Source organism: Tachyglossus aculeatus, chromosome 11 (assembly GCF_015852505.1).
Source record: "Tachyglossus aculeatus isolate mTacAcu1 chromosome 11, mTacAcu1.pri, whole genome shotgun sequence".
Lineage (NCBI taxonomy): Eukaryota > Metazoa > Chordata > Mammalia > Monotremata > Tachyglossidae > Tachyglossus > Tachyglossus aculeatus.
The window spans coordinates 26,103,637-26,124,985 of NC_052076.1; the positions used below are offsets into that span (position 1 = coordinate 26,103,637).

At 56.7% G+C, this 21,349-nt stretch overlaps 1 protein-coding gene across 1 annotated transcript in view; it reads left to right on the forward strand.

The window, feature by feature from the left end:
• Positions 1-6,986: 6,986 nt before the first annotated feature.
• HDAC5 (histone deacetylase 5) overlaps positions 6,987-21,349 on the forward strand; it is a 67,730-nt gene continuing 53,367 nt past the window's right edge. The window contains exons 1-3 of the mRNA XM_038754275.1: positions 6,987-7,231; positions 17,352-17,435; positions 20,770-20,862. Of these exons, the coding sequence (XP_038610203.1) occupies positions 7,210-7,231; positions 17,352-17,435; positions 20,770-20,862 (199 nt within the window). The 5' untranslated portion in view covers positions 6,987-7,209. The remainder of the gene's footprint in view (positions 7,232-17,351; positions 17,436-20,769; positions 20,863-21,349) is intronic.

Genomic DNA, 21,349 nt, shown 5'->3' on the forward strand with positions numbered 1-21,349 from the left:
GCCTGGGGAAGGGGCGTCTGCCCCATTCTTTGGGGAGTGGGATTGGGCCTTCCATTGTGTCTCTTTCTTTCTCCCCCCCCCCAATCTCTCCATCTCCCTCCCCCCCTGCTCTTGTCGCTCCTGGGGACCTGCCTGGGGAAGGGGCGTCTGCCCCATTCTTTGGGGAGTGGGATTGGGGCTTCCATTCTGTCTCTCTCTTTCTTTCTCCCCCCCCATCTCTCCATCTCCCTCCCCCCCTGCTCTTGTCGCTCCTGGGGACCTGCCTGGGGAAGGGACGTCTGCCCCATTCTTTGGGGAGTGGGATTGGGGCTTCCATTCTGTCTCTCTCTTTCTTTCTCCCCCCCCCCCCAATCTCTCCATCTCCCTCCCCCCCTGCTCTTGTTGCTCCTGGGGACCTGCCTGGGGAAGGGGCGTCTGCCCCATTCTTTGGGGAGTGGGATTGGGGCTTCCATTCAGTCTCTCTCTTTCTTTCTCCCCCCATCATCATCATCATCAGTCGTATTTATGTGCAGAGCACTGTACTAAGCGCTTGGGAAGTACAAATTGGCAACATAGAGAGACAGTCCCTACCCAAAAGTGGGCTCACAGTCTAAAAGGGGGAGACAGAGAACAAAACCAAACATACTAATAAAATAAATAGAATAGATATGCACAAATAAAATAAATAAACAAATAAATAGAGTAATAAATATGTACAAACATATACACATCCCCCCATCTCTCCATCTCCCTCCCCCCCTGCTCTTGTTGCTCCTGGGGACCTGCCTGGGGAAGGGGCGTCTGCCCCATTCTTTGGGGAGTGGGATTGGGGCTTCCATTCTGTCTCTCTCTTTCTTTCTCCCCCCCATCATCATCATCATCATCATCGTCATCAATCGTATTTATTGAGCACTTACTATGTGCAGAGCACTGTACTAAGCGCTTGGGAAGTACAAATTGGCAACATAGAGAGACAGCCCCTACCCAACAGTGGGCTCACAGTCTAAAAGAGGGAGACAGAGAACAAAACCAAACATACTAACAGAATAAAATAAATAGAATAGATATGCACAAATAAAATAAATAAATAAATAGAGTAATAAATATGTACAAACATATATACATCCCCCCATCTCTCCATCTCCCTCCCCCCCCTGCTCTTGTTGCTCCTGGGGACCTGCCTGGGGAAGGGGCGTCTGCCCCATTCTTTGGGGGGTGGGATTGGGGCTTCCATTCAGTCTCTCTCTTTCTTTCTCCCCCCCCCCTCCCCTTTTTCTGTCGAAATAGCAGCCGCCTCCATCTGGCCTTTGCAGATGCAGTGACTGCGTTTGAGCAGACAAACAGAAAGCAGCCCCGAAATGAACTTGCCAGCCCGGTGCCCCGGCCGAGGCCTGGCCCTTCTGGGCGCAGGGGGGGGCCACGGCCCAGGTCCCGGGGAGCTTGTGAGCGTGAAGCAGGCCCAGCCTCAGTTTCCCCAGTGGGCGTGCCCTCCCCCCCCCCAGCCCACCGAGCTCTCCGCAGCGGTCCGGCCGGGGGGCCGGCCTTGGCTGAGGGTCGGTGCCCGGCCGCGGGCGGCTGGAGCGGCGGCTGTTTCAGGGGCCCTGCAGCGCCGGATTCGAACCCACCCCTGACCTCCGGGCCTCCGCCGTTCCTGTGGGGCCGCCGCTTAGCGAAACCCTGGACCACCGAAGGGCTGCCAGACGGCTGGTCTGGTCCCCGGCACCTCCACTCGGCTCCAGTAGCTGCCTTACTCAGTTGTGACTGGTTAGGGGGATGCTTTGGGGGTGCGGGGCCCCCAGGCCCCACTCACCTTACCCGCACGCCACCTCCAACCCTCCCCCGGAGGCTTCAGCCGAAGGGCACCGACATGTGCGCTTCTCTCCCCCCCTTTCACCCCTTTCTCTCCCTCCCTCCCTTTCCCTCCCCCCTTTCCCTCCCCCCTTTCCTCCCCCCTTTCCTTCCCCCTTTCCTTCCCCCTTACCCTCCCCCTCCCCCTTTTCTCCCCCCTTCTCTCCCCCTTCGCTCCCCCCTTTCTCTCCCCTTCTCCCCCCCCTTCGCTTCCCCTTTCTCCCCTCCTTCTCCCCTCCTTCTCCACTCCTCCCCCCTTTCGCCGCCTCCCCCTTCTCTCCCCCTTCTCTCCCCCTTTCTTTCCCCCTTCTCTCCTCCTTTCTCTCCTCCTTTCTCTCCCCCCTTTCTCTCCCCCCTTTCTCTCCCCCCTTTCTCTCCCCCTTCTCTCCCTCCCCCCCCTTCTCTCCCCCTTCTCTCCCCTCTTTTCTCTCCCCCCTTTTCTCTCCCCCCTTCGCTCCCCCTTCGCTCCCCCCTTCTCTCCCCCCTTTTCTCTCCCCCCTTTTCTCTCCCCCCTTTTCTCTCCCCCCTTTCTCTCCCCCCTTTCTCCCCCCCCCTTTCTCTCCCCCCTTTCTCTCCCCCCTTTCTCTCCCCCCTTTCTCTCCCCCCTTTCTCTCCCCCCTTTCTCTCCCCCCTTTCTCTCCCCCCTTTCTCTCCCCCCCTTTCTCTCCCCCCTTTCTCTCTCCCCCCTTTCTCTCTCCCCCCTTTCTCTCTCCCCCCTTTCTCTCTCCCCCCTTTCTCTCTCCCCCTTTCTCTCTCCCCCCTTTCTCTCTCCCCCCTTTCTCTCTCCCCCCTTTCTCTCTCCCCCCTTTCTCTCTCCCCCCTTTCTCTCTCCCCCCTTTCTCTCTCCCCCCTTTCTCTCTCCCCCCTTTCTCTCTCCCCCCTTCTCTCTCCCCCCTTTCTCTCTCCCCCCTTTCTCTCTCCCCCCTTTCTCTCTCCCCCCCTTTCTCTCTCCCCCCTTTCTCTCTCCCCCCTTTCTCTCTCCCCCCTTTCTCTCTCCCCCCTTTCTCTCTCCCCCCTTTCTCTCTCCCCCCTTTCTCTCTCCCCCCTTTTTTCTCCCCCCTTTTCTCTCCCTCCTCTCCCCCTCCTCTCCCCCCTTTCTCTCCCCCAACTCTCCCTCCTTTCCCCCCCATCTACCCCGCCTTTTTCTCCCCCCCGTGTCTCCCCCCCCCCCCCCCCACCACTCCCGGGTCAGGCCAGGACTTGTCCCTGGTCCACCTTAGACACTTGACCATGGGTGGTAAAATAATAGTACTAATTATAATTGTGGTATTAAGTGCTTACTATGTGCCAGGCACCATACTAAGCACTGGGGTTAGATACAAGATAATTCGGTAGGAAACAACCCCTGTCCCACTTAGCGCTTCCCAGTCTTGATCTCCATTTAACAACTGAGGTAATTGAGGCACAGAGAAGTGAAGTGACTTGCCCCAGGTCACACAGCAGACTTGTGGCGGAGCCAGAATCAGAACCCAGGTCCTCTTACTCTCAGGCCTGGGCTCTTCCCACTACGCCACGCTGCTTCTCAGTCAATCAATCAGTGGTATTATTGAGCATTGTACTAAGCGCTCGGTAGAGTACAGTACAAGAGAGTTGGTAGACACATTCCTTGCCCACAAGGAGCGTACCGTTAGTATGAAAGGACAGATAGAAAATGACAGGGGAAGGGGCAGAGAGACCGTCAGTCAGTTGTCTTTAATGAGTGCTTACTGTGTGCAGAGCACTGTACTTTGGATTGGGGAGAGCACAGATTAACATTAAAGCAGATTCGCTCCCCGCAGTGAGTTTACAGTCTAGAGGGAGTACATGGACATAAGCTTTATGTGGCTGGGGTGGGGGTGAGAATCAAAGTGCTTCTGGATTACAGCCCCAAGTGCATAGACGAGGCAGAAGAGAAGAAGAGTAGGGTGGGGAAATGAAAGGTTAGTCAGGGAAGGGTTTGAAGGTGGGGAGAGTGGTGGTCTGCTGGGAGGATGTGGGCGAGGGTAAATACCCTGGGCTCAGGGAAGCCTGGTCATTACTAAGCTGGGTACTGCTGGAGGGCAGAGGGGACGGGCACGAGGAGGCTGGCACGCACTGTCAGTGGAGGGGGCCGGAGCTGACCCAGGCCTTTACTAACCACCCTACTGCCCTGCTTCCTCCCCCTATTGCCCCGACCCAGCCAAGAATCTGCACCTCAACACTGTCTTTGTTCCCCTCCAGGGTCAAGGTGGGTCTGGGGTTTCTCTTTCCGCGCCCCCGCCCCACCACCATCCACTCCGGCCGGCCGCTGGCCCTGGACTCCAGCTGGCCCCCTGGACCATGGGTTGGGGGGTGAGGAGAGGCCGCTAGTCTCTCCCCAGAGCCCCCATCTCTTTCCCGGGTTAAGAGCATCCATGGTGAAGCCCGGCCCCTCCTAGAGAGAGCGTGTGGGGGCCGGTGGGGGAAGGGAGCTCCGGGAGGGACCCTGGGATGGGACGTGGGCAGTTGGCAGTGCCCTTGGGGCTGCAGCCTCCGCGGGGGTGGGGGTTCCCCGGTGGTGCCAGGCTTCGCGCCCGGCCTTCAGCCAGCGGAGAATCGTGGGAATCTCTGAACCTGTGTTCCCCAACACCCCAGCGCCCAGCCCACGGGAAAGGGTGTGAGCGAGGCCAGGCGCCAGGCCCGACGTGGGCACGGGCTGTGCCGACTTCCCACGCGGGCCTCTGCCAGAGCCCCGCCAGCCTGACCTGCCGCATTCCTGGGCCCTGCCCCGCACTACCCCCGGGGCTCTCACCGACTTTGTCAGCCGAGGCCCCTGCTTCCCCCCAGTCTTTGAGGCTCCTGACGAATCTTTGAGGTCCCTCTCCCCTCCAATCTTTGAAGTCCCTGCTGTCCCCATCTTTGAGATCCCTGCTTCCCTCCCATCTTTGAGGTCCCAGCTGCCCCCAAAGTCTTTGAGGTCCCTGTCCCCCAGTCTTTGAGGTCCCTGCCCCCCCGCACCCCCGATCAATTCTTGAAGTCCTGGCTTCCTCCTCGCAATCTTCAAGATCCCTGCTCCTCCTGAAATATCCAAGGTTCCTGCTCCTTACAATCTTCAAGATCGCTGCTCACCCCCAGTCTTTTTCTCAGAGCTCTCCGAGGGCCAGGGGGCTAACAGGGAGAGCCCCTCTGGCCCAAAGGAGCTCTCCCCCGCACACCACATGACTCTAAACCGGCCTCTGACCATCAACCCTTCCTCCCAGATGCCCTCCCTCTAGTTTCCCAAACTGCGTCAGGACTGAAAACCTCCCCCCCACGAGGGGGGTTTCCCTGCCCTCCGGCCAGCCCCTGGGGACCCATCCCTTCCCAGGGCCAAGGAGCAGGATGGCTGGAGCCGTGGGGGGGTGGGGGTACCTGAGGGCCGAGACCCACCCTGTGGGCTGTCTGTGCCAGGGGCCCCGAGTGCCCGGAACCTGGTCATTCCAGCTGCCCGCTGCCCCCAGCTAGTAGGGGCCTAAGAGGGCCGCGCGGGCACCAGGCTTGAGATTCATTCATTCCATCGTATTTATCGAGCGCTTACTGTGTGCAGAGCACTGTACTAAGCACTTGGGAAGTACACGTTGGCAACGTATAGAGACGGTCCCTACCCAACAGTGGGCTCACAGTCTAGAAGGGGGAGACGGAGAACAAAACATATTAACAAAATAAAATAAATATGTACAAATAAAATAGAGTAATAAATACGTACAAATATATATACAGGTGCTGTGGGGAGGGGAAGGAGGTAGGGGGGATTCATTCGATCGTATTTATTGAGCGCTTACTGTGTGCAGAGCACTGTACTGAGACGAGCGGTTAGTGGAGAGAGTGCGAGTTATCTCATCTGTTAATCAATCAATCGATCGTATTTATTGAGATGAGACCTTCCATCTGGCCTCTCCCCTCCTCCCCTCACTGCCCTCTTTAGTCTCCTTTCCCCTCTTGTCTTCTGTCTCTGCCCTTCTCCCCCCTTGATCTGGGCCCTGTGTCCCCCCACCCCTGTCCTATAAACTGGATCTTAGAGCCCGGGCTGGGGTGGAGCGGGGCAAGGCCACCAGTGTGTGGTGGGAGGGCTTGGGCTCTGTCCCTGGTCCCCATTTTTTGACAAACATTTTCTGTTTGAATCCCCCCCCACCCACCCAATGGCAGAAGTCACTGCCTGCTGGCCCACCGCCCGGTCATCCTCCGGGAAGCTCCTGTCCAGATCCCTGGACAGTATGGCCCAGGGAGAAGCGGTGTGACCTAATGGCTAGAGCCCGGGCTTGGGAGTCAGAAGGACCTGGGTTTGAATCCCGGCTCCACCACTTGTCAGCTGGGTGACTTTGGGAGAGTCACTTAACTTCTCTGAGCCTCTTCTGTAAAATGGGGATTAAGACTGTGAGCCCCAAGTGGGACAACTTAATCACCTTGTATCCGCCCCCCCAGAGCTTAGAACAGTGCTCTGCACATAGTAAGCGCTTAACAAATGCCATTATTATTTATTTATTTATTATCCTGGCTCTGCCACTTGTCTGCTGCGTGACCTTGGGCCAGTCACTTAAGTTCCCTGTGCCTCGGTTACCTCGTCTGGAAAATGGGGATTGAGACTGTGAGTCCCATGTGGGACAGGGACTGGGTCCAACCTGGTATCAATCCCAGTGCTTAGTACAGTGCCTGGCACATAGTAAGGGCTTAACAGATACCATGAAAAGGGAAAATTCCTCCTGTTTTACATTCACCCGCATCCCAGACAGCTCCCGTCCAGGTCCTCTGCCCGCTCTCTGCCCATGCCCTGGGCAACTTCTGCCTAGCTCGCTCTTGCTCTCTGCCCATCCATCCCCAGGGCAGCTCCTGTCTAGGTCCCTATCCCGGCTCCGCCGTCTGTCTGCTGTGTGACCTTCGGCAAGCCGCTTGCTTCTCTGTGTATCAGTGACCTCGTCTGTAAAATGGGGATTGAGACTTTGAGCCCCACGTAGGACAACCTGATTACCTTGTATCTCCGCCGGCGCTTAGAATAGTGCTTGGCACATAGTAAGCGCTTAACACGTACTATTGATGATGATGATGACGATGATTATTATTAATAAGTGCTCTGAGGCAGCTCCTGCCGGCAATCCTCCAGGGTTGGGGGCATGGGTGGGCACAGCAGTGCCCCTCTCCAGTGCGGCAGGGACAACCTGACAGTGCTGTGCTCTCTCTCCTGCCAGGGTTGCCTCTCTGAGCGCCTGATTCCCTCGTGCCCCAGGATGGCCACGGCAGCCGGGCACTAGAGCCACAGCAGCCGCAGCAGCAGCAGTAGCAGTAATCCCGGGCTCCCGGCCCGTCCTCCCACCCTCCCTCCCTGCCAACGCCGCCACAGCCCGCCCAGCGGGCCCGAGCGCCGCTGCCGCCGGCCCGTGACGCCCACGTGCCCCCGGGGCCTGTGCCGCCATGAACTCCCCCAACGAGGCCGGTAAGAGGTGGGGCTGGGCGAGGGAGGGGAGAAGTCGTGCCCGTCGGGGGTCCCACCCTCGGATGCCTCCGCCGCCCCGGGGCCTGGCAGGAATCCCCCCCCCCGGAGGGGCTCGCGGGGCGGGAATGCCGCCCAGAGAGGCTCGCGGGGGGATGCTTGTGAGGGTGTGGGGGGGCTGCTCCATCGCCACCCCGTCAGTGGACGAGGGTTCTTTTCTGGTGCCCTTCATTCATCCTTTCGTGCCACCTGAGGGACTCAGGAGGGCCTCGTGGATCTGGGGGGCCCGTGGGCTCTGGGTCACACTTTTAGACTGTGAGCCCACTGTTGGGTAGGGACTGTCTCTATATGTTGCCAACTTGGACTTCCCAAGCTCTTAGTGCAGTGCTCTGCACACAGTAAGCGCTCAATAAATACGATTGATGATGATGATGATGCCTGGGGACTCTGGAGCCCGGCTTGGCCAGAGAGAGGGCACTTGGCGTGGGTTCTGTGGCCCGGTGGTGCCCTTGGCTCCGGGCTGAGGGGCTCATGAGGAGGAGCGGGAGCAGCCCCTGCTCCTCTCTCCTCTTGCCCTCTCCTCTCCTCCCATTCCCCCCCGGTTTCTGCCTGGGGTCTTACCCCCCTACTTCCTCCCACCCACCCCCAGACTCCGCCTTTGCTTTCGTGCCCCTACCCTCCTGCTGGTCACCGCCACCCCCGCCAAACCCAGCCCCCCTTCTCTCTTCTTGCTGGGTACCTGGGCAACCTGGATGCCCTATTTTCGAGAGGATCCCCAATCAATCAATCAATCGTATTTATTGAGCGCCTACCGTGTGCAGAGCGCTGTACTAAGCGCTTGGGAAGTACAAGCTGGCAACATATAGAGACAGGCTCTACCCAACAGTGGGCCCACAGTCTAGAAGCGACTAGACTAGACTGTCCCCAGCCTAGATTGGGCTCCAGGGCCCCTGTCCAGCTTGGAGTGGACCCCCCAGCCCTCTGAGAGGAAGGGCAGCTTCAGTGGAGTGAGGGGGTGGTCTGGGCTCAGCTGTGTCTGCCCTTGCTAGAGGGGCTTCATGGGCAACCCGAGGGAAGAAAGAGGAGGAGGAGGAGGCCTGGCCGGGTTCCCACGGGTGCCTCTCCCTCCCCGTCCGGGCTGGGCCCTGCCACGGCGCTGCCCTGACATGCCCGGGAGCTGCCCTCGCCCCCGGGCTGCCCTCCTCCAGGAGCAGGGCCCGGGCTGGGGCTGGGAGTGGACGCTTGGGTCCCTGGTAGGGCCCGGGTAGGTCCGCCCTGCCCCCGGGCCAGCACCCATGGTGGGGGGCGTTTGGACACCCTCGGGGAGGCCACTGAAGCGATAGCCTGTCTCCTGGGCCTCAGGCTTGGCCTCTGTGGGATAGAGAAGCGGTGTGGCTCAGTGCAGTGAGCCCGGGCTTTGGAGTCAGAGGTCATCATCATCATTGATTGATTGATTGATCAATCGTATTTATTGATCAATCGTATTTATTGAGTGCTTACTATGTGCAGAGCACTGTACTAAGCGCTTGGGAAGTACAAATTGGCAACATCTAGAGACAGTCCCTACCCAACAGTGGGCTCACAGTCTAAAAGGGGGAGACAGAGAACAAAACCAAACATACTAACAAAATAAAATAAATAGAATAGATATGTACAAGTAAGATAAATAAATAAATAGAGTAATAAATATGTACAAACATATATACAGGTCATGGGCTCGTATCCCAGCTCCACTAATTGTCAGCTGTGTGACCTTGGGCAAGTCGCTTCTCTGTGCCTCAGGTACCTCATCTGTAAAATGGGGATTGACTGTAAGCCCCACGGGGGACAACCTGATCACCTTGTAACCTCCCCAGCGCTTAGAACAGTGCTTTGCACATAGTAAGCGCTTAATAAATGCCGTTATTATTATTATTATTATATAGGCCCGGGCCTGGAGGCAGCAGCGGCTCTCCCTGGCTGACCCTAGCCGGGAGCCACAGCCTGGACCTCCTGCTGCCATCGGTTTGGCCCCGAACGGATCCCACCCGGGCTTCTCCAGGGCTCCTGGGGGGAGGGTTGGTTCAGGTGGGGGTCCCTTGGGGTCCCGCCTTCCACCAGGAGACCCGTCTAAACTCCCAGGCCTCTTCGATCAATCAATCAATCGTATTTATTGAGCACTTACTGTGTGCAGAGCACTGGACTAAGCACTTGGGAAGTACAAGTTGGCAACATATAGAGACAGTCCCTACCCAGCAGTGGGCTCACAGTCTCAAAGCGGGAGACAGAGAACAAAACCAAACATACTAACAAAATAAAATAAATAGAATAGATATATACAAGTAAAATAAATAAATTAATAGAGTAATAAATATGTACAGACATACACAGGTGCTGTGGGGAAGGGAAGGAGGTAAGATGGGGGGGATGGAGACGGGGACGAGGGGGGAGAGGAAGGAAGGGGCTCAGTCTGGGAAGGCCTCCTGGAGGAGGTGATGTCTGCAGGTTCCCCCTCTGTCCTTACCCTGGGCCATCCCGGGCCCAACCTGGAGCCGAATGGACCTGGGGAGGGAAGCCGGCGGGGGTCCCGGAGCCTGGATGCCGGACTCCTTCTAGGCTGGGAATCCCCCCAACACCAAGCAGCGTGGCTCAGTGGAAAGAGCCCGGGCTTTGGAGTCAGAGGTCATGGGTTTGAATCCCGGCTCCGCCACATGTCTGCTGTGTGACCTTGGGCAAGTCACTTTACTTCTCTGAGCCTCAGTTACCTCATCTGTAACATGGGGATTAAGACTGTGAGCCCCATGTGGGACAACCTGATCACTTTGTATCCCCCCAAGCGCTTAGAACAGTGCTTTGCACATAGTAAGCGCTTAACAAATGCCAACATTATTATTATTATTGCCAATTTGTACTTCCCAAGCGCTTAGTACAGTGCTCTGCACATAGTAAGCGCTCAATAAATATGATTGATGATGATTATTATTATTATCCAGGGTATCCAGGTCCCCAGCAAGGCCCAAGGAAATTGCCCTCCTATGGACCATTGTTTTTTTGGGGAGGGCACTTCTGTCCCTGTACCTCAGGTGTGGATGGGCAGATGGGATGGGGCGGGGGGTCCCTTCCTTCCCTGTATAGGGTTCTTTCCCTAACCCCACCCCCATCCTCTTGGCGTGGCTCAGTGGCAGGAGCCTGGGCTTTGGAGTCAGTGACCTTGGGTTCGAATCCCGACTCCCCCACATGTCTGCTGTGTGACCTTGGGCAAGTCACTTAACTTCTCTGAGCCTCGGTTCCCTCAACTGTAAAATGGGGATTAAGGCTGTGAGCCCCACGTGGGACAACCTGATCACCCTTGTATCCCCCCCAGCACTTAGAACAGTGCTCTGCGCATAGGAAGCGCTTAACAAATGCCCTCATTATTATTATTATTGTTATTACTGGGGGACTCTGCCCCCTCTTCAGGGGGTCATTTTCCTTGGTCGCCAGCCTCCTGGGGCTGCAGTGGCGTGTGGTTTTCTGTTGCCAACTTGTACTTCCCAAGCGCTTAGTTCAGTGCTCTGCACACAGTAAGCGCTCAATAAATACGATTGGTTGATTGATTGCCCCGTTTGGGGGGGCGATGCCGCCCTGCTCCCTGTGCCCCCTCGCCCCCCACTGCTTGGGAGCAGCCCGCAGGGTTGAGGGGCCCAACTGGGTTGAGGGGTTTGGGCCTAGACTGTCTGTCCCCCTCCCATGCGGGGAAGGGGCCTCGGCGAATCCCCGGCGTTGTTGGGCAGGGACCGTCTCTATATGTTGCCAACTTGTACTTCCCAAGCGCTTAGTACAGTATAGAAAGCAGCGTGGCTCATAGAAAGCAGCGTGGCTCAGTGGAAAGAGCCCGGGCTTTGGAGTCAGCGGTCGTGGGTTCCAATCCCGGCTCCGCCGCAAGTCTGCTGTGTGACCTTGGGCAACTCACTCCCAGACTGAGCCCCTTCCTTCCTCTCCCCCTCATCCCCCTCTCCATCCCCCCCATCTTACCTCCTTCCCTTCCCCACAGCACCTGTATATATGTATATATGTTTGTACATATTTATTACTCTATTTATTTATTTTATTTTTGTACATATCTATTCTATTTATTTTATTTTGTTAGTATGTTTGGTTTTGTTCTCTGTCTCCCCCTTTTAGACTGTGAGCCCACTGCTGGGTAGGGACTGTCTCTCTATGTTGCCAATTTGTACTTCCCAAGCGCTTAGTCCAGTGCTCTGCACATAGTAAGCGCTCAATAAAGACGATTGATGATGATGATGATGATGAGTCACTTAACTTCTCTGAGCCTCAGTTCCCTCATCTGTAAAAATGGGGATTAAGACTGTGAGCCCCCCGTGGGACAACTTGATCACACTGTATCCCCCTCCAGAGCTTAGAACAGTGCTTTGCATGTAGTAAGCGCTTAACAAATGCCATCATTATTATTATTATTATTATTATTACAGCGCCCCGCACACAGTAAGTGCTCAATAAATACAATTGAGTGAATGAATGACTCTCCGCCTAGTCGGGGCTCCGAGCCGGCCCCCACCCTGGACTCGGCTCGGCCTCTGGTTGGGAACCGCCGGCTCTGTTCCCTCAGTGCCCACCTCCGCCGTTTCGGGCCCGGGGTGGCCGGAGCCAGCTTTGACCCTGGCCGGCGTGGGGATAGGGGTAACGGAATCAATCAATCAATCAATCGTATTTATTGAGCTCTTACTGTGTGCAGAGCACTGTACTGAGCGCTTGGAAAGTACAAGTTGGCCACACATAGAGACGGTCCCTCCCCAACAGTGGGCTCACAGTCTAGAAGCCGCCCAGGTCTGACCCCACGGACACAGTGGGGTCCTTAGAAGCAGCGTGGCTCGGGGGAAAGAGCCCGGCCTTTGGAGTGAGAGGTCATGGGTTCAAATCCCGGCTCCGCCAATTGTCAGCCGTGTGACTTTGGGCAAGCCGCTTCACTTCTCCGGGCCTCAGTTCCCTCATCTGGAAAATGGGGATTCAGACTGTGAGCCCCACATGGGGCAACCTGATCATCTTGTAACCTCCCTAGCACTTAGAACAGTGCTTTGCACATAGTAAGCGCTTAATGCCATTATTAATATTATTATTTTGCTGTCATCTCCCCCTGCTAGACTGTGAGCCCGTTGTTGGGTAGGGACCGTCTTTATATGTTGCTTATTATTTCTGTTATTTATTAGGGCTTTCAAAACTAGCGCCATCATCATCATCATCAATCGTATTTATTGAGCGCTTACTGTGTGCAGAGCACTGGACTAAGCGCTTGGGAAGTCACTTAGAAAACCCCCGGGCATAGCCCAAGAAAATAATTACTTTTTCCAAGCGCTTAGTCCAGTGCTCTGCACACAGTAAGCACTCTGAGCCCGTTGTTGGGTAGGGACCGTCTTTCTATGTTGCTTATTATTTCTGTTATTTATTAGGGCTTTCAAAACTAGCACCAGTCACTTAGAAAACCCCCGGGCGTAGCCCAAGAAAATAATTACTTTTTCCAAGCGCTTAGTCCAGTGCTCTGCACACAGTAAGCAGTCTGAGCCCGTTGTTGGGTAGGGACCGTCTTCATATGTTGCTTATTATTTATGTTATTTACTAGGGCTTTCAAAACTAGCACCAGTCACTTAGAAAACCCCCGGGCGTAGCCCAAGAAAGTAATCGAGAAGCAGCGTGGCTCAGTGGAAAGAGCCCGGGCTTTGGAGTCGGAGGTCATGGGTTCAAATCCCGGCTCAGCCGATTGTCAGCTGTGTGACTTTGGGCAAGTCACTTAACTTCTCTGGGCCTCAGTTACCTCATCTGTAAAATGGGAATTAAGACTGTGAGCCCCCCCGTGGGGCAACCTGATTACCTTGTAACCTCCCCAGTGCTTAGAACAGTGCTTTGCACATAGTAAGCGCTTAATAAATGCCATCACTAATTACTTTTTCCAAGCGCTTAGTACAGTGCCCTGCACACAGTAAGCGCTCTGAGCCCCAGTTCCCTCATCTTTTAGACTGTGAGCCCACTGTTGGGTAGGGACTGTCTCTGTATGTTGCCAATTTGTACTTCCCAAGCGCTTCGTACAGTGCTCTGCACATAGTAAGCGCTTAATAAATACGATTGATGATGATGATGATCTGTGAAATGGGGATGAAGACTGTGAGCCCCCCCCGTGGGACAACCTGATCACCTTGTATCCCCCCAGCGCTTAGAACGGTGCTTTGCACATAGTAAGCGCTTAACAAATACCGTCGTTATTATTATTATTATTATTATTATTCCCTTCTCCCCGGGGTCACGCCGCCATCTCCCCGCCCCCCGATTCAGGGAGGGCAGAGGAGGGGCAGAGGCAGGGCCGAGAATAGAACAGCGTCCAGTAACCGTGCAACGTCCCGGCGCCTTCCTCTTTCGACTCGCTTCCTCCCGGCCGAGATCTGAGGGGAAGGAAGCCCCCCGCTACACGGCCCCTCCCTTCTGACTCCTGGCCTGGCTGAGACCCTCGTACCGGACCCCCGGGCAGATGGGATGGGGCAGGATCCCTCGGCTGCCCTGTTGGCCCCTGCGGCCCGAGAGAAGACCACCCGACTGCGGTGCGATCTTGGCCCTCCGGGTGCCTGCCCTGGGTAAGCAGTGTGGCCTAGTGGGAATCAATCAATCAGTCAATCAATCATCATCATCAATCGTATTTATTGAGCGCTTACTGTGTGCAGAGCACTGGACTGAGCGCTTGGGAAGTCCAAGTTGGCAACATATAGAGACGGTCCCTACCCAACAGTGGGCTCACACTCCATTCATTCAGTCGTATTTATTGAGCGCTTACTGTGTGCAGAGCACTGGACTGAGCGCTTGGGAAGTCCAAGTTGGCAACATCTAGAGACGGTCCCTACCCAACAGTGGGCTCGCAGTCTAGAAGGGGGAGACAGAGAACAAAACCAAACATACTAATAAAATAAATAAATAAATCGCATTTATTGAGCGCTTACGGTGTGCCGAGCACTGTACTAAGCGCTTGGGAAGCCCAGGTTGGCAACATCTAGAGACGGTCCCTACCCAACAGTGGGCTCACAGTCTAGAAGGGGGAGAAGTGGGAAGAGCCCAGACGTGGGAGTTGGGAGGTCGCGGGCTCTAATCGGGCTCCCTCACTTGTCTTCCCTTCCCCACAGCACCTGTATATATGTTTGTACATATTTATTACTCTATTTATTTATTTATTTATTTTACTTGTACATATCTATTCTATTTGTTTTATTTAGTACTAAGCGCTTAGTACGGTGCTCTGCACACAGTAAGCGCTCAATAAATACAATTGATGATTTTGTTAGTATGTTTGGTTTTGTTCTCTGTCTCCCCCTTCTAGACTGTGAGCCCACTGTTGGGTAGGGACTGTCTCTAGATGTTGCCAATTTGGACTTCCCAAGCGCTTAGTACAGTGCTGTGCACACAGTAAGCGCTCGATAAATACGATTGATTGATTGATTGATTGTCTGCTGGGTGACCTTGGGCAGGTGGCTCAGTGGAAAGAGCCCAGGCTTTGGAGTCGGAGGTCATCGGTTCATTCAATCGTATTTATTGAGCGCTTCCTGTGTGCAGAGCACTGTACTAAGCGCCTGGGAAGTACAAGTTGGCAACATATAGAGACGGTCCCTACCCAACAGTGGGCTCACTTGTCAGCTGTGTGACTTTGGGCAGGTCACTTAACTGCTCTGAGCCTCCGTTACCTCATCTGTAAAATGGGGATTCAGACTGGGAGCCCCACGTGGAACCACCTGATCACCTGGTAAACTCCCCAGCGCTTAGAACGGTGCTTTGCACATAGTAAACGCTTAGTAAATGCCATTATTATTATTATCTCTGGACCTTAGTTGTACCTGTAAAATAGGGAGTGAGACTGTGAGCCCCACGTGGGACAGGGACTGTGTCCAACCCGATTGGCTGGTATCCACCCCAGTGTGTGGTTCAGTGCTTGGCACATAGTAAGCACTTAATAAATACCACAATTATTATTATTATTACTAAGGGCTCAGCGTCTGGCCCCCGGCCCCCGGCCCCTGCCGCTTGAACATTAGATGGCAGGGGTCCCGTCGGCTTGCCTGCTCCAGCCTGGCCCTCTCCTGAGGAGCCGGACCCATGTGTCTGCCTGTTGATATAGCGTACTCGCCCAAGCGCTTAGTACAGTGCTTTGTGCGCAGTAAACACTCAGAAAATGCAATTGAATGAATGAATAAGTAGAGGCCCAAACCCTGGCCCTCAGAGGCCTAGGGGTTCCAGGCCCAGACCATCTCCTCAGTCATCATCATCATCATCAATCGTATTTATTGAGCTCTTACTGTGTGCAGAGCACTGTACTAAGCGCTTGGGGAGTCCAAGTTGGCAACATATAGAGACAGTCCCTACCCAACAGCGGGCTCACAGTCTAAAAGGGGGAGACAGAGAACAAAACCAAACATACTAACAAAATAAAATAAATAGAATGGATATGAACAAGTTAAATAAATAGAGTAATAAATATGTACAAACATATATACATATATACAGGTGCTGTGGGGAAGGGAAGGAGGTAAGATGGGGGGATGGAGAGGGGGACGAGGGGAAGAGGAAGGAAGGGGCTCAGTCTGGGAACCGTAGCCTCCAGGGAAGGGGTCCCTGGGTCCTCTGAGGACTAAGGGTTGGGCTCTGTTGGCTGGAGTGAATAATAATTGTGTTTTTTGTTAAGCGCTTACTATGTGCCAGGCGCTTTTCTAAGCACCGGAGTAGAAACAAGCAAATCGGGGGGGACATAGTCCTTGTCCCACCTCGGGCTCCCGGTCTCAATCCCCATTTTGCCGATGAGGGAACCGAGGCCCAGAGAAATCATCATCATCATCAATCGTATTTATTGAGCGCTTACTGTGTGCAGAGCACTGTACTAAGCGCTTGGGAAGTACAAATTGGCAACATATAGAGACAGTCCCTACCCAGCAGTGGGCTCACAGTCTAAAAGGGGGAGACAAAACCAAAACCTACTAACAAAATAAAAGAAATGAAGCGACTCGCCCAAGGTCGCCCAGCAGACAAGTGGCGGAGCTGGGTTTAGAACCCAGGTCCTTCGAGTCCCAGGCCCGGGCTCTATCCGTATGTATATATGTTTGTACATATTTATTACTCTATTTATTTTACTTGTACATATCTATCCTATTTATTTTATTTTGTTAGTATGTTTGGTTTTGTTCTCTGTCTCCCCCTATAAGACTGTGAGCCCACTGGTGGGTAGGGACTGTCTCTCTATGTTGCCAATTTGTACTTCCCAAGCGCTTAGTACAGTGCTCTGCACATAGTAAGCGCTCAGTAAATACGATTGATGATGATGATCCTGCTTCTGAGTGAATCCTCAGGTTAGGCTAAGGGGGCCCAGGGCCCAACCCGGGCCTAGCCTTGCGGTTGGAGAGGGAGAAGTCGGGACGTGACTGTCCTCTCCCGCTCCCCCATCATACTGGACGGTCCTCGGTCTCCCACCCACCTGGTCCCCTGGTGACCGCTTTCGGCCGCCTGATGCCACAGAAGTGGATCTTTCCCGTTTTTTCCCCGCCCGACTTGGGCCCGGCCCCGACCCGCGCACGAGAAGGCGATGTCAGCCGGCGGAGAGGCCGAGCGGGCAGTGGCAGGCGGACGGATGGACGGGGGGGTCCGAAATAGCAGCTCTGACATCAGCACTGGTGGGGGGAGGAGGCGGGCGACCCAGGAATAGCCCGGCTATTTAAGGCACCGGTGGGGTCAGGGGGAGAGCCAGCCTAGGGCGGGCAGGGGGCGAGGGTACAGTCAGTGGGCACGTGGCATCCTGGCTGGCAGCAGGGGGAGGAGGGGCACCCACTCCAGCCTGGAGCCCGCGGCTGGCCAGGGTTGGACCGGATCTGAGCGGGAACCGGAGGCCGATGCCCGTCTGTGCCCCTGGATGGTCACAGCCCGGGGGATGGGAGGGCAGGATCCAGAGCGGCGACTTTGGGGTCCCTCGCCTCGGGGGATGTCTCTGGGGTGGGAGTGGGGGGCACCAAATGAGGAGTGGGGGGAGGGAATGGACAGCCACTGTGTGCTCCAGGCCCCTTTGTTTGTCATAGTGTTTTGTCTTGAATGCATCTGTTGCCAGTCCCTTCTCCCCCTTTTATATTTTTAGAATGTGAGCCCTCCGGGGGACAGAGGCTGTCCAGTTCCCACCAGTGTCTTCCTTCTCAGCGCTCAGAACAGTGCCCCACACAAAGTAAGCCCATAAAAAACTGCCCACTACTCCCGGCTTGGTGGGTCCCGCCCCTGGCCTGGGCAGAGGCCTCTCCGGAGCAGGAAACCGGTTTGGGGCAGCCGGAGGAGGAGATGCCCAAGCTTCCCGGCGGGCGGCTGGCAGGAGGGAAGGGGTTGCCACCCCCGGGGGGCTCTCGGGGGAAGTCCCCGGGGGAGGAGGAGGAGGGAGGCCCGAGGCTTCCCTGTCTGGGGCCCCTGGGGCCAGGTCTGGGCATGAGCCAGGAGAGCCTGGCAGAGGTGCCCGCAGGGAGGCAGGCCCCAGGGGTTCCCACCCCCAGCCCGGCCCCAGGCTCGGGGGTCCCCTCCCCCTTTCCCCTGCCCCCTCCCCCCAGGCCTAGTCTCTTCCTCTCCCCCTCGTCCCCCTCTCCATCCCCCCCATCTTACCTCCTTCCCTTCCCCACAGCACCTGTATATATGTATATATGTTTGTACATATTTATTACTCTATTTTACTTGTACATATCTATTCTATTTATTTTATTTTGTTAGTATGTTTGGTTTTGTTCTCTGTCTCCCCCTTTTAGACTGTGAGCCCACTGTTGGGTAGGGACCGTCTCTAGATGTTGCCAACTTGGACTTCCCAAGTGCTTAGTCCAGTGCTCTGCACACAGTAAGCGCTCAATAAATACGATTGATGATGATGATGATGTTGCCAACTTGTCCTTCCCAAGCGCTTAGTACAGTGCTCTGCACACAGTAAGCACTCAATAAATACGATTGATTGATTGATTCCTAGAGTAGCAGCGTGCTCGGTGGAAAGAGCCCGGGCTTTGGAGTCAGAGGTCATGGGTTCAAATCCCAGCTCCTCCACTTGTCAGCTGGGTGACTTTGGGCAAGTCACTTCACTTCTCAGTGCCTCAGTTACCTCATCTGGAAAATAGGGATGAAGACTGTGAGCCCCACGTGGGGTGCAACCTGATCACCTTGTAACCTCCCCAGCGCTTAGAACAGTGCTTTGCACATACTAAGCGCTTAACAAATACCATCATTATCATTATTATTGCCCTCCCCCCCTCCCCTGCCCCCTCCCTCCAGGCCTAGTCTCTTCCTAGAGAAGCGGCGTGGCTCAGTGGAAAGAGCCCGGGCTTTGGAGTCAGAGGTCATGGGTTCAAATCCCAGCTCCTCCACTTGTCAGCTGGGTGACTTTGGGCAAGTCATTTCACTTCTCAGTGCCTCAGTTACCTCATCTGGAAAATGGGGGTGAAGACTGTGAGCCCCACGTGGGGGGCAACCTGAGCACCTTGCAAACTCCCCAGCGCTTAGAACAGTGCTTTGCACATAGTAAGCGCTTAATAAATGCCATCATTATCATTGTTATTATTATTTTAACTCCCTGGGCAGACCCGCCTCACCCCCCCCCTTTTTGGGCCCTCAGTGGGCGGGGCCTCAGGTGGGCGGGGCCTCGGTTTGCGCTCGCGGCGATTGGCCGAGGCTGTGGTGGGCGGGGCCTCGGTTGCCTTCGCGGCGATTGGCCGATGCTTCGGTGGGCGGGGCCTCGCTGGGCTGGCGCGGTGGGCGGGGCCTCGGCCGGGCCGGCGGCGATTGGCTGATACTCGGGTGGGCGGGGCCTTCTGTGGGCGGGGCCTCGGCCGCGTTATTAATAATAATGGCATTTGTTAAGCGCTTACTATGTGCAGAGCACTGTTCTAAGCGCTGGGGGGGATACAAGGTGATCAGGTTGTCCCACGTGGGCTCACAGTCTTAATCCCCATTTTACAGATGAGGTAACTGAGGCTCGGAGACGTGATTTGCCCAAGGTCACACAGCAGACATGTGGCAGAGGCGGGATTCGAATCCATGACCTCTGACTCCAAAGCCCGGGCTTTTTCCACTGAGCCATACTGCGTTCGCGGCGATTGGCTGATGCTCGGGTGGGCGGGGCCTCATGTGGGCGGGGCCTCGCTTGCTCTGGCGGCGATTGGCAGAGGCTGCGGTGGGCGGGGCCTCGTCCGGGCTGGCGCGTTGGGCGGGGCCTTTTGTGGGCGGGGCCGCGTTCGCGACGATTGGCTGATGCTCGAGTGGGCGGGGCCCCCTGTGGGCGGGGCCTCGGTTGCTCTGGCGGCGATTGGCCGATGCTCCGGTGGGCGGGGCCTTCTGTGGACGGGGCCTCGGTTGCTCTGGCGGCGATTGGCAGAGGCTGCTTTGGGCGGGGCCTCGTCGGGGCTGGCGCGGTGGGCGGGCCCTCTACCGCGCTGGTGGCGATTGGCTGATGCCCGGGTGGGCGGGGCCTCATGTGGGCGTGGTCTAGGTTTCGCTGGCGGTGACTGGCTGATGCTCGGGTGGGCGGGGCCTCCGGCGGGCTCGGCCTCGGTTGCTCTGGCGGCGATCGGCCAAGGCTTAGGTGGGCGGGGCCTCGCCGGGGCTGGCGCGGTGGGCGGGGCGTCGTCCGCGCCGGCGGCGATTGGCTGACGCTCGGGAGGGCGGGGCCTCCTGCGGGCGGGGCTTCGGCCGCGCTCGCGGCGATTGGCTGACGCTCGGGTGGGCGGGGCCCCCTGCAGGCGCGGCCCCGGTTGCTCTGGCGGCGATCGGCCGAGGCTTCGGTAGGCGGGGCCTCGTCGGCGCCGGCGGCGATTGGCTGACGCTCGGGTGGGCGGGGCCTCGGCCGCGCTCGCGGCGATTGGCTGACGCTCGGGTGGGCGGGGCCTCCTGCGGGCGGGGCTTCGGCCGCGCTCGCGGCGATTGGCTGACGCTCGGGTGGGCGGGGCCCCCTGCGGGCGCGGCCCCGGTTGCTCTGGCGGCGATCGGCCGAGGCTTCGGTGGGCGGGGCCTCGTCGGCGCCGGCGGCGATTGGCTGACGCTCGGGTGGGCGGGGCCTCGGCCGCGCTCGCGGCGATTGGCTGACGCTCGGGTGGGCGGGGCCTCCTGCGGGCGGGGCCTCGGCCGCGCTCGCGGCGATTGGCTGACGCTCGGGTGGGCGGGGCCCCCTGCGGGCGCGGCCCCGGTTGCTCTGGCGGCGATCGGCCGAGGCTTCGGTGGGCGGGGCCTCGTCCGCGCCGGCGGCGATTGGCTGACGCTCGGGTGGGCGGGGCCTCCAATGGGCGGGGCCTCGGGTCCGCCGGCGGCGATTGGCGGAGGCTGCGGTGGGCGGGGCCTCGGTCCGGGGCGCCCCTGAGCATGCTCCGCCTATTTATAGCCGGCCCCCGCCGCCGCTCCTATTTTGGGCCCCGCCAGCCGCCGGGGCACACGGGGCTCCGGGTGCGGGGACCCGGTGCCCGGCATGCTGCTGGTGCCCACCCCCCGCGGGCTGGCAGAGATGCTGAGGACCGTTGGTGAGAGCGAGGCCTGTTTCTGTTCAGATGGACGCAAGCAGCAGCAGCAGCATCCGCAGCAGCAGCAGCAGTCCCTGGAGATCCTGGCCCGCACCGCCCTCCACGCCCTCCCCAGGACAGGTGAGCCCACCGGCTGCCCCGTGCCCACCTGTGAGCCCCATCGTTCACTTACTTAATAATAATCATCATCATAATAATGATAGTAATAATAATGATAGCATTTGTTAAGCCCAATCATTCACTTTACTTAATAATAATCATCATCATAATAATGGTAGTAATAATAATGATAGCATTTGTTAAGCGCTTACTACTCATTCATTCATTCAGTCGTATTTTTCGAGCGCCGACTGTGTGCAGAGCACTGGACCCACCTGTGAGCCCATTCATTCACTTCATAATGATGATGGCATTTGTTAAGCGCTTACTACTCATTCATTCATTCAGTCGTATTTATCGAGCACCTACTGTACGCAGAGCACTGGACCCACCTGTGAGCCCATTCATTCGCTTCATAATAGTGATGACATTTCTTAAAGCGTGCGTTCTACTCATTCATTCATTCAGTCGTATTTATCGAGCGCCGACTGTATGCAGAACACTGGAC